This window comes from Otolemur garnettii, unplaced genomic scaffold (genome assembly GCF_000181295.1).
Source record: "Otolemur garnettii isolate 467f Iridium unplaced genomic scaffold, OtoGar3 scaffold00003, whole genome shotgun sequence".
Lineage (NCBI taxonomy): Eukaryota > Metazoa > Chordata > Mammalia > Primates > Galagidae > Otolemur > Otolemur garnettii.
The window spans coordinates 624906-637012 of NW_003852398.1; the positions used below are offsets into that span (position 1 = coordinate 624906).

Below are 12107 nucleotides of genomic sequence, written 5' to 3' on the forward strand. Positions count from 1 at the left end.
GGGCTCTGGGAGGTCAGTGGCAAGTCTGAACTGAAGCCTCTCAGTGACTCCAGCATCGGGCTAGAGCCCACTTGAGCAGATGGTGGATGGATGGATAGAGGGTGGATAGACAGGGTGGATGGATAGATAATGGATAGGTGGATGGATGGATGGAAGATGGAGGATGGATGGAAGAACAGGTAGAAGGAAGAATAGATGTCCTGTAGTAGGACTGAGCTCTCTGGAGAACAAGAACTCTGGTGCCTGGCCAGAGCCATAACCACTCCTCCCCATTCACCCAACTCCATCTTGCCAATCTTGCCTCTAAATGTATCTTGGTTCCACTGCTACACTCTGTTCATGCCCTTTCCCTGACTCTGGCCTCTCCAGCCACCCTTCAGGACCTCTACAGAAGCTGGGGCCAAAACCTAGTTCACAGTCCCTGCAGTGCCCAGGAGATGGTGCCCTCCTCCTTCTCCCAGGCTCCCTGCAAACATTCTTATTTCCCCCACAGCACACATTACTAACCAAAATGCTTATTTTCTTTTTTTCTTTCTCACCAACGAGAATGCAGTATAAGGGCAGAGGCCTTGCCCTTCTCTCTCCTCTTTCTTTCCACCCCCAACTATGCTGTTTCTGCTTGGGGAACCATCATTCCATCACTATCCTTAGGAGAACAGAAGCTTCACCCAGAACTAGAAACACAGGACCAGTGTGGTGCAAAACTCCAGCAAGAGGGGCCAGATGGGTGTGTCTCCCCTCTCTTGTATCCCAGTTTCCTGATCAAGAAAAGAAACCCCCTTACAAGGGTGTTATGTGGTTTAGGGAAACAATGAAAGCAAAAAGCATCTGGAATTAGAAAATGCAAGACATATACACAATATAGTCAGCAGAGTTTATTGTCATGTGTATAAACCACCCATAGCCACTGCCTGTCATGGGCCCCAGGGCATGACCCATCCTGTGCTGGGGAGCCAGGACACAGGTACACGGCCCACAGCCCACCTAACTGGCAGCTGCACTCAGCATCCCTGAATGGCAGAACAGCCAGGGTCCCAGCAGGTGACCAGGCCAGAGGGATCTATAGTGGCACAGGGGTCAAAGCCAGACCCTACACGCTTTGTTTGGTTTACAGATTAGTTGCCAACAACTTAAAAATCAGAATATTTCACATAAAAATCTGTACTTCTCGCTTTTCCAGATTTCTGACATCAGACCTACATTCCCACATCACAGCAATTAGTTAGAACTAAGAATGGCAGCTGCCACCTTCAGATGGGTATCTATGCTGTGTCCCCACCATACTCTATTGCTCTTGAGGCAAGTTGCCATTATCGACTAGGTCATACCAATCTTTCTCTCATCACAAAGCAATGTCTTCCTCTGTCTACAGTAATAGCTGGAGAGTCAAAGTAAAGTAGGCCTCACAACTTAAGGGCCTACTTCATTTATGTACTTGGCGCTTGGGGGCACCCGAGCTAGAGACTTCTGGACAAGCATAGCCAAGCCCAGGGAGGGTATAGCCAGGTCACTCCACAAACAATCCTTTGTGTAGCCATTAAGAGAGAGAGCTGAGGACACAGCCAGACTTCTCAAGCCTGGGCCAATTTTCTCTTTAGAAGTTTCCGATTTCCCTGAACTTCCAAGTGCTAGTTAGCAGAGCAGGGGCCCGCCCTACTGGGGTGAGCTTGAATGGGGAAGGTAGGCAAACTCACTGCTGTCCTGGCATGCCCTCTGGTGGCCACTGGGCAGCTCTGTAGCCACCCAGAAGATTTTGAACTTGACTCCTAGGAGTCAACCATCCACAGCTGCCCAACTCAGGCATCCCGGACCTGCCCCTCAGCGACTCTCCTAGCACTTGAGTCCTCAGAAGGGCTAGACTTGTTCCAGGCTGCACCCTCTTTAGCATGGGGCTTGGCCTCCCCACCCTTCATGTCCCTGTGCCTCTCCAGCTCAGCCCGCAGCAGCCTCTGGGTGTGCGCAGGAAGAACTCTAGAGGTGGGGAGGCCAACTCCCAGCCTCCAGGGAGCCAGGTAGGGCACTTAGGTGAGCAGACCAGCCAGGTGGGCCCTCAGTGACCAGGGAAGCGTGTGTCCTGGGTAATGTTGCTACTGAAGAGCCAGCGTAGCCAGAAGGTCGTTCTTCAAGACAAGTCGTGGATATGGACCTTTATGTGAAATATACCAATTTTTAAAAGTTGGCTGAAATGTATAAACTACCCAGGCCAAAGAAAACATGTTGGCAGGGTGGGGCGAGGCCAGGGGCCCTAATGGGGACTTCTGCTAAGGCCCCACAGCTGGCAGAACCTCTAAGATGGTGGGCATAAGCCAGTGTTTTTCAACGTTTTATTTATTTGTGTAGTTTCTAGCCATCATCAGATTTCCTCCTGAGAGGCAAGCAAAACCAAGAAAATTCTGGGACCCATTTCAGAGTCTGAGATACTGAGGCTGAAGTAGGCTTCTGGCAGGCTCAAGTTCACAGCTAGGAAGAGAGCTCTGCAGCCTTGTGAGGCAACAGCCTGAGAAACAGCAGTTCCCACAGCCATGCTCAGGGCAGTGTGTCCCAGAGTTGGGTGTGGGGACACAGGACACTGGCAGACCCCCCACAGCAGCGCCTCCCACTCCACCTGGCCTGTACCCTTCAAGCTGCGTCCTTCCCAGTCCCCTGACAAGTCCACCCTAACACCACCAAGTCCGGTGGTCCCAAGCATGAGTGTGTACGCATGTGCATACGCACACACACATACACATACACGCAAGTGCCCTCAGTGCACACAGCTCTAGGACAAGCAGCCTGGGCAGAGCCACAGTGGCTTCTCTGACAGTGGGCAGCACAAGAGTAGAGCAGCCCCTACTTGGGACTCCAATTCAAGCAGAAATGCCTCCTGCAGCCTTGCCCATCCATCAGGAGCAGAGCAGGAGGGGCTGGGGAGCCCCACCAGAGGCCTGTGCAGGCCAGGCATGTGGCCATGGCCGGGCAGCCTCACCAGTTGGCCTTCACTGCCTTGATGTCACTCACGAGGTTCTGGGCCAGACAGATGCCAAAGATCTGTAAGATAGAGGACAAGTAAGGGCAAGGTCAGGGTAGGCCTTGGGCAGGGCAGGGGAATCAGGGCCAGCAGTACCTGGAGGAGCGCAATGCCCACAAAGACCCCAGCCACAACGATCAGGTTGTTCTGCAGCCACTTTTCAAACTGGCCCACGCAGCCTTTGGTGTGGATGAAGCCCTGCTGCTCCAGCTCCTAGGGACATGTAGGCACCAGGCTCGACCACCTGCCACCGCAGGCCTCCTCTTGAACACACTCTTTCCCTCCTCTGCTCACCCATTCAGGCCCGCCCTCCGCCCTGAGCTGGTAGCTGCAGGCCACCCAGGAATGCTGCCACAGGGCCTGTGCAGTTGGCTCCGGCTCATGGGGTCTCAGCATGATGCCCCCTCCTCTGAGAGGCCTTCCCTGGCCACCCAGCCCCTCTTCCATCACCTCTTTTATTTTCTTCCAAGCTCTCAGCTGATTCTGTCACCTGACTGTCCATATTTCTTCACCTAAGAACTTCAGTCTTTCTCTACTCCTCTGTGGCAGAGATTCTGCTGTCTCAGCGCTGGACCCCAGTGCCTAACACAATGCTGGGTGCAAGCACACCCACCTATGCTACACCCATAGCCACCCACACCAGCTCCTGGTATCAGGTGGGTTCCACGGGCTGAGCACCCTCTTCCCACAGAATCCCTAAGGCCTCTCAGAGGGGCTATGGAAGAGGCCTCTCACAGGGGCTACAGGAGGGCCCTCCCATGCCTTCCCAGTGTCCCCAGCTTCCCCAGCCCCGTCCACATCCTCTTACCAGTTTGAGCCGGACATCATAGCCACACTGGGTATTGAGGACATCTTCCTGAGGGGAAAGAGACCAGTCAGTGATTTGGCAAGGGGGCATCTTATGGGGGTCCATGGCACCTGGGTGCTGTGATGGCTTTTCCTTCTCAGAGGAAGCAGATGGAACCATTGATTCTGTGTCCACCACTATTTTTTTTTTGCAGTTTTTGGCCGGGGCTGGGTTTGAACCCACCGGCATATGGGGCTGGCGCCCTACCCCTTTGAGCCACAGGTGCCGCACTCCACCACTAATTTTTTCTTTCTTTTTTTTTTTTTTTGTGGGTGCGTGAAAAAGTCTTTTTCTGTTGTCCAGGCTAGAGTGCCGTGGCATCAGTCTAATTCACAGCAACCTCAAACTCCTGAGTTCTAACGATCTTCCTGAGTCTCCCAAGTAGCTGGGACTACAGGAGCTTACTACCACACTAATTCTCCCATTTTTAATAGAGACAGGATCTTGCTCTTGCTCAGGCTAGTCCTAAACTCCTGATTTCAAGGGATCCTCCTGCCTTGGCCTCCCAGACTGCTAGGATTACAAGTGTAAGCTACCACACCTGGCCACATCCACCCTCTTAAACAAGGCTTCCACAGGTCCATATGCCTCTTTCACAGTCAGCAGGGCATGTGGCTGAAAACACCAACTTGGACCTGCCTCCTGTTTAGGAATTCTGCCTGCTGGAGTTCACTAACAATGGAGAGAAACCTGGTCCTTGGCAGCCAGATGAACCGTGACTGGAGAAGTATACTGTTAGAGGTTTCTGCACTGAAGAAAGTTATAAATAGGCTCAGTGCCTATAGCTTAGCAGCTAGGGTGCCAGCCACATACACCAGAGCTGTAGGTTCAAATCCAGCCCGGGCCTGTTAAAGAACAATGACAGCTACAACCAAAAAATAGCCAGGTATCGTGGCAGGAGCCTGTAGTCCCAGCTACTTGGGAGGCTGAGGCAAGAGAATCACTTAAGCCCAAGAGTTTGAGGTTGCTGTGAGCTGTGACGCCATAGCACTCTACCAAAGGCAATATAGTGAGATTGTCTCAAAAAAAAAAAAAAAGCCATAAATAAAAGGGTCAGAACCCCCACCCCAATACCCTGCCATGGTGGTAGAGTGGGGTGGTGACTAGGGGTGGCCCGGACACCCCTTGGCATATATGCTCATGAATGAGAGGAGGCTGGCCCTTGGCCAATCCTTAGCTAGGAATACAGGGTACAAGGACACCTCTGGGACAGTCCCTGTCCCCTGGTCTTCCTGGACAGGGAGAGCAGCTCCAACAGGCTGCAGAGCGTCCCCAGTACCCACATCCCCTGGACAGGGCTGAGCACACAGCAGCACCTCCACCCCTCTCCCAGCACCACTCACTGCAGGGTCCCTGATGCAGCAGGAGAAGGGCACCCCGCAGCGCTCCCGGCTGGGGTTCAGGTCAGTGCAGTTGAAGTAGATATTGAGGTTCCAGTCGTTGGGCCCTCGGGCTCCGCAACAAGACCACTGTGGGGCAGGGGAGAGCCCAGTGAGCCAGGCCCACTCTGGGGACCAACCCCAGCTGTAGGAAGAGAAAGTTGTCTGGGAGGGGGCACCTCCCCACCCTCATAGCAGACAGGCTGGCAGAGGCCGAGGAGTGCTGGGAAGGAGTCCTGAGATTGTCCCCCTGACCCAAGAGAGGCTGAAAAAAGGGAGGGAAGAGATGGAGGATACCGGCTCATGGACTGTGGCTTCTGCCATGTAGGGACAGAGATACCATGAACCTCATGTCTGTACTCGGTATCCCCGCACTTGCCCCAAAGATTTTACAAAGACCTTCTCCCACCCTCCCTGTACCCCACAGCTAGCCCACCCATTTCCCATATGCCCGCAGGTATCATCCCCTAGCTCCATCACCCCTGCCCAGGATAACCTGTGCTGCTCCCTAGGCAAGGACCATGGTGATGAACCAAGTTCACAGTCTGGTGAGGGACACAACAGCTAGCAGTCCTGACTGACTGAAGTGGCACAGGGGCTTGTGGGCGGCCCATAGGACAGGAGGTACACAACCTCAGGGCAGGTCTAGGCAGTAAGCCAGGGCACTGAACCTGCCATGCATCCCTCAAGCTGGGGCCCAGAGCACAGCTTGGTCTCCACTTTCTTCCTTGCACCTACTCGGTGCCAGTTGCTCTCACCACAAAACACTCTCTTGCTTCACACCACTGCTCCTCCTCCTCCTTTGGGAAGCGTCAAGGTCACCAGTAAGGTTTTCTTCTCTCCACCCTTCATTTCAGCTCTTACCTTACCACAACTTACTATTTCACACACTCACATGAGCACAAACACATTTGTTTGTTTTGCTTATTTATCATGTCTCTTCCCCACATGCCATCCCCATGAGGATAGGTCCCAGTTTTTTCACCCCTGGATTCCCAGCACATGGTCCAGGGCCGGGAATACAGTAGGCTCCTAACAATCCTGTGTTGAATAAATTAATCATGTTATTGCTGCTTGGCCATATGTCTGCCTCTGTCTTGGGTTGAGAGCTCTTTGAAGTAGGCACCAGCTCTGGTTTACCTCCAGATCCCAGAGCTAACTCTGGTGATGAATGGTGCCAAAGGCCTGTGACCGTGTGTGGATGTGACAAAGTGTGACTGTGTGTGGCTGTATGACCATGTGTGGGTGTGACTGTGAATGTATGACTGTGTGTGACTATGTGTGGGTGTGATCAGGTATGGCTGTATGTGAGTGTGACTGAGTGTATGGCTGTGTGTGTGTGAGACTGAGTGTGAGTGGACAAGAATGTGCAAGTGGAAGGCATCTCATGTTCTATGAACTATTCTCCAGCTGCTTCTTCACAGGGGTTAGCTTTGTAAGCTTGAGGGCAGAGCTTTAGTCAAGGGTCTTAAACTCTAATGTGTATAGAAGCCAAACATAATATAAATGAGAAAAAGAGCTGACCTGGAATAAAATACAAAGTGTTGAAGACAGCAGCAAACAGTCTCCTGTATGAGTTTGGCCATGTTGTGGGCCCAGTAGAAGGGGAAGTGTGTGTGTATATATATATATATATTTTTTTTTTTTTTGGAGACAGAGCCTCAAGCTGTTGCCCTGGGTAAAGTGCCATGGCATCACAGCTCACAGCAACCTCCAACTCCTGGGCTCAAGGGATTCTCCTACCTCCGCCTCCCAAGTAGCTGGGACTACAGGAGCCTGCCACAACACCCAGCTGTTGTTTCGTTGCAGCCACCATTGTTGTTTAGCAGGTTTAGGCTGGATTCGAACCCACCAGGTGTATGTGGCTGGTGCCTTAGCCACCTGAGCTACAGGCACTTAGTCTTTTTTTTTTTTTTGAGACAGAGTTTCACTATGTCACCCTCAGTAGAGTGCCATAGCATCATAGCTCACAGTAACCTCAAACTCTTGGGCTTAAGCAATTCATTTGCCTCAGCCTCCCAAGTAGCTAGGACTACAGGAGCCCACTATAATGCCTGGCTATTTTTTTTGCTGTAGTTGTCATTATTGTTTTAGCAGGCTCAGACCAGGTTTGAACCCACCAGCCGTGGTGTATGTGGCAGCACCCTAACCACTGAGTAATGGGAGCCAAGCCAGAAATGTATATTTTTAAGTCAAATTTCCTCTGCTTAGGTGTGTTGTAAGCCCCAGCCTGGGAGCTGCCAGTTTAAACCCTCTGCTGTTTCCCAAAGCTGTGTTCTCACAGAGCTAGGGAAACCAAGATCCATGGGGATCACCAGGGGCCGGGGGGGCTGCCTGTCCTTAGACGGGGACACTCCTAGGTCTCTTCCCTAGGGTCTGCCCACCAGTTGTGTACTAGGTGTGGCCTGTGCTGAAGGCTGGACTCACATATTCCTGAGCAAAGTCGATGAGGTTCTGGAGGTCAATGTCATCCCGGTAGGCCTTGACGTTGTTGTTGATGAAGAGGTTGAGCTGGTCTCGAATCCAGTCCTTGAAGACAAAGGCCAGGATCCCTGTCGCCAGCTCCAGGAAGAAGATGAGGCCAAGGAACACAGAAAACTGGGGTTGGGGGCACACAGATGATGAGGGTTGGAGATGCAGGGCTCTGATGACCTCCTGGGGCCTGGAGGTGCCAACAGGAAAGAGCTCTACCCCAACCTCTACAGAGAGCAAGGAAGCCCAGCGTCCCCACCTTCACTTATTTTATTATTGTTTTATGGTCTTTGCCTGGTAAAATATCCTGCTTTCTTTGGAAAACTACCCTCCACACGCAAAGCTTTAGTTCCACTTCTCCCTAATCCCAGATACAAGAGCAGGGTGTGACACGAACCCACCAATCAGAGAATGGCCTCCCCCTCTGCTCACAAGGATTGGTCCAGAGATGGCCAATCAGAGCCAAGAGGATGCAATTAAAAGCACTTTGAGAAGTTGGAAGAGAGCCCTCAGCTTCCAGCAGAGCTCCTGGGAACATAGAGTGAGGCCAGTCCTGGGAATAGGGCCAAACCAGGAGGGCACAGAGCTGAGAAACAGAGACCAGGTCGAATGACACTGTGGCTGCCCCCAGATCAAAATACACCTTTGGCCAGCACACCCATGGGTTTTTCTTACCTGAGTTAAGGATTTTTATGTTTTTATGCTTAAGCCACTAGGTTTCAGTCATTCATCATAGCACACAAAGGACCGTAACATAGATAATATGAATCTGATAATTGCTATCATTATTATTATTGTATAATAACAAAGATACTCATTACTAAGCAAGAGCCAGTCAATGCTTAGTTGGTGGTTGGGAGGCAGGTAGGGTACCAATGGATCTCAGAGGGCAGGGGTCACTCACAAACTTGAGCAGGAAGGTATTCTCCCGGAGGGCCCCGATGCAGCCAGCAAAGCCCAGCACTGACATGACACCTCCAACTACCACAAACAGCCACACAGGGTCAAGGCCTCCCAGATCCGTCAGCGCCGAGATGTTGGAGAGAACGCCCTGTGCCAGTGTGGGCAGAAGCAGGTGTGGGAAGCCAACCTTCCCACCACCCTGCCCCACCTTGCCCCGTGCCCCACCCACTGCCTTACCTTCTCACCCCAGGCCCAGAGGCCAATTGCCAGGAACAGGCCTCCCAGCACCTGCAAGAGCAGCAGCGAATAGCTCAGGGCTGGGCACCAGCACCAAGACCCTCACTCATCCCTTCCAGTGCTCAGGGCCTTGAAGAAGCCCAGGAGAGTGGAAGAGTCACCAGGGCTGTGAACAGGATCCAGAGTTCTTTCCACCTCCCCAAGAACACATATCAGTACATACTTCTTCCCCACAGGATGGAGCTTGAGGTGAACGTCAGGGCCCCGTTCCTAGAACTCAAAACTGGAGCACACAGTGGCCAAAACACTCCTGCCAAGTAACAGCAGCAGAGGCAGCATCCTGAGCTGTTGCTCCTGCCCCCAGTGGTACTGGGGTTCCGGGATCCCAGCCTCCTTTCTGTCCCTCCCCAAGTCCAGCATTCCTGCTGCCCTAAAGCCCTATGACTGCCACCCTACTCCCCTCAACACTGGTCCCTGCTCTGTTCCACCAGCTTGGCCTTTATCTGCCAGAGTTAGTGTTTGTGGCTCACAACGAAATACCACTGAATGAGGAACAATCTCAACGCAGAGTAGGATCCAGCTAAGGGACCCTGACTTGGGCCAGTGGCTTTGCCCTAGAACAGCAGTTCTCAACCTGTGGGTGGCGACCCCTTTATAACAATGAAAATACATCATGGCATTAGGAAGGTTGAGAACCACTGTCCTAGAAGATGCATGGCCACCACAGCTCTGCCTGGGCCTTTTAAACAATAGCTAGAGACTCCCTACCAGGGCATCCCCCTCCAATGTCTTCATCTTACCCACCACCCTACCTCAATTCCTTACTGAGAAGAACCCTAGATGTCAAAGATGGCTACCCCTCATGCCTGACCCTGGGCAAGCCCCCTCCTGCTCAAGCCCAGGGTGACCACCTACCTCCTTAGATCTCCTCATCCACCTGCTTTGTCTATAAGCTCCTTCCCCTCAGCACATAGCCATGGTCAAGACCTTTAACACGTTCCCTTCCCTGATCCTATGTACCTCCCACTGCTAGACTCTTTCTCTGGAAATAGTCTTCCCTCTCCTCCCTGCTGCTGGGACTGGTGATGTGAAACCAAAGATCACTTCTACTAACTCATACCACTTCAGTCTCCAGACTTTAGACAGGGGACTGAACGCCACTTTCTTCTCCCTGAGCCCCTCTTTGGTTAATGCAACTTCATTCCCTCCTCCCAGGATGCTCTGCCTTCCCCTGCCACTACCTGCTACCTACAGGCCACTACTCAAGGTTTCCAACCTCAGCCTCCCCATGCTCTTCCTCTTCACACTCATTTTCTATCCCATTAAGACACTAGCATCTCCCAGATATCCACCCAAACCCTGCACTGGTTTCAGACTCCTACACTTACCTGGCTGCTGTATGTAACACATCTGTGTCCCCAGCACTGTTCTATGTGCTCGGATTACAATGGCAAAGAGGAAAGATGGGTTGTCAGCCCTCGTGGAGCTCCACTCCAGTGGGGGAGATGGACAATGAGGGAACAAACAAGGAAATTTTGGAAACTAACAGATCCTTTAAGAAAACAGGGTGACATGGTGTCAAAGTGACTTGGGGCTGGGAAAGAGCAGCAGGGAGGGTGGTAGCATTTTAGCTGAGATTTGAATGATGAAAAGGAGGAGGGAGAAGAGTATTCCCAGCAGAGGGACTGGCAAAGGCCAAGGCCCTGAGGTGCAGGAACAAACCAAAGGTGGCAGGGCCAGACCCCACAGGGCTGTTGCTTATGGGGAGGCGTCTGGATGGTATTCAAAAAGCCACAGAAACTACTAGCAGGTTCTGAGCAGGGCAACACCATGGTGTGGTTGACATTAAAACAAACAAACAAAAATCTCTGGGTCTGTTTCATAGGACTCCTTAATCCAAACTTGAATCCTCCCCTTACCTTCCCCCTAAGTGGGCCAGCCCAGTCAACTCAGCCTCAGGACTTTCCCTGGAGCCTTTCTTACTTTCCCCATCCCCGAAGCCCCAGCCCTCTTCCCTGCCTCTCCCCCACCCTCTCCATGGCAGCTACACCCAACTGCCTCCAATACAAAAGCCAGATCAGACCTATTACTCCCAAGCCCTCACTGCTCCATGGTGCCCTAACAAAAAACCCAAATGCTTAGTCCCAGGTCCCTGCCCTTCCAAGCTCTAAGTTCCCACCCCTAGTCCCCTGCCCAAGACCTAGAACAAACCTGGGCCCCTCTGCCTGCTCCCCCAGGGCACTCAAGTTACCTCTACTCACTGCTCTGCCTTACCTCTACCCACTGCCCTCTCGGCTGTCACCTTGGCTCTGTATTTTCTGGCTTGTGACCCTAGGTAAATGAATTAACCTCTCTATACCTATTCCTTCAGTTTCCCCATCTGTAAAACATAAGGCAGTGTGAGAATACAACAAATCAGAACTCATTTAACCTGCTTAACAGCACTCAGACTTCTTTATCATCCCCTCCCAGGCAAGACAGCTAAAGCCCAGAGAGAGGTGACTTGCCCAAGGTCTCACAGCTAGGCCTGATATACCCAGGCCTTCTGGCTTCCTTGCCAGTGCTCCCAACAATTTCCAGAGCTGAGCACTGCTAGTGCAAGGCCACTTACCACACTGGTGAGCTTAGTGGTAGCAAGTGGGTAGAGAGCATGAGTCCTGCTGGACACAAGTGAAAGGGCCCCTGGCATTTTCACCCAAGGCCTTGGGAGCAGAGGCTGCAGAGGCCACAGCTTTGGCCAGATGGGAAAGATGACTTGACAGGACCCAGATGCCACCCTAGGAGGGGCACCAGCATCTTTCTTCTCTGGGCAGGGATGCCCCGCCCTGGAGCCTCCGTTCTGTGAGCTGTGGAATGTTGAATTCTGGTCCCCAGGGCTAGCCCGCTTCCTGCCATTGAGAACTAGATTATTGCCCTGGCGAGCTAGGGAGCCAGCCTTCTACTAGCAGACTGAGGTGAGGGGAGGGCTGTAAACCCACCTGTCCCCTTGGCAGAAACCAGGTGCTGGATGGGAAAGGAGACCAAGGAGCGTGCCTGGCCCTTCCCTTCTCTCCAGAATCCCCTTCCAACCAGCTAAACCAGGGGTGGGGCTTGGCGCACACGCCACATCCCAGGGTAGCAAGGGAGCCAGCGAAAGAAGAGACGACCCACACCTAACAGGGCCCCGGAGTCTTCAAGGAAACACCTCCCCGTTCTCCACCCAGCCTCGGGATTACACAGGGAGACTTCCCCTACCCCTAGCTATAAAGGGGACCCGCCCCCC

The 12107-nt window shown here is 52.6% G+C and overlaps 1 protein-coding gene across 1 annotated transcript in view; it reads right to left on the minus strand.

The window, feature by feature from the left end:
* Nucleotides 1–855: 855 nt before the first annotated feature.
* Nucleotides 856–12107, minus strand: part of TSPAN17 (tetraspanin 17) — an 11829-nt gene continuing 577 nt past the window's right edge. The window contains exons 2-9 of the mRNA XM_003781906.3: nt 8846–8896; nt 8610–8756; nt 7661–7831; nt 5198–5323; nt 3816–3863; nt 3104–3220; nt 2966–3027; nt 856–2146 (exon numbers count right to left, since the gene is read on the minus strand). Coding sequence (XP_003781954.2) covers nt 1972–2146; nt 2966–3027; nt 3104–3220; nt 3816–3863; nt 5198–5323; nt 7661–7831; nt 8610–8756; nt 8846–8896 — 897 coding nt within the window. The 3' untranslated portion in view covers nt 856–1971. The remainder of the gene's footprint in view (nt 2147–2965; nt 3028–3103; nt 3221–3815; nt 3864–5197; nt 5324–7660; nt 7832–8609; nt 8757–8845; nt 8897–12107) is intronic.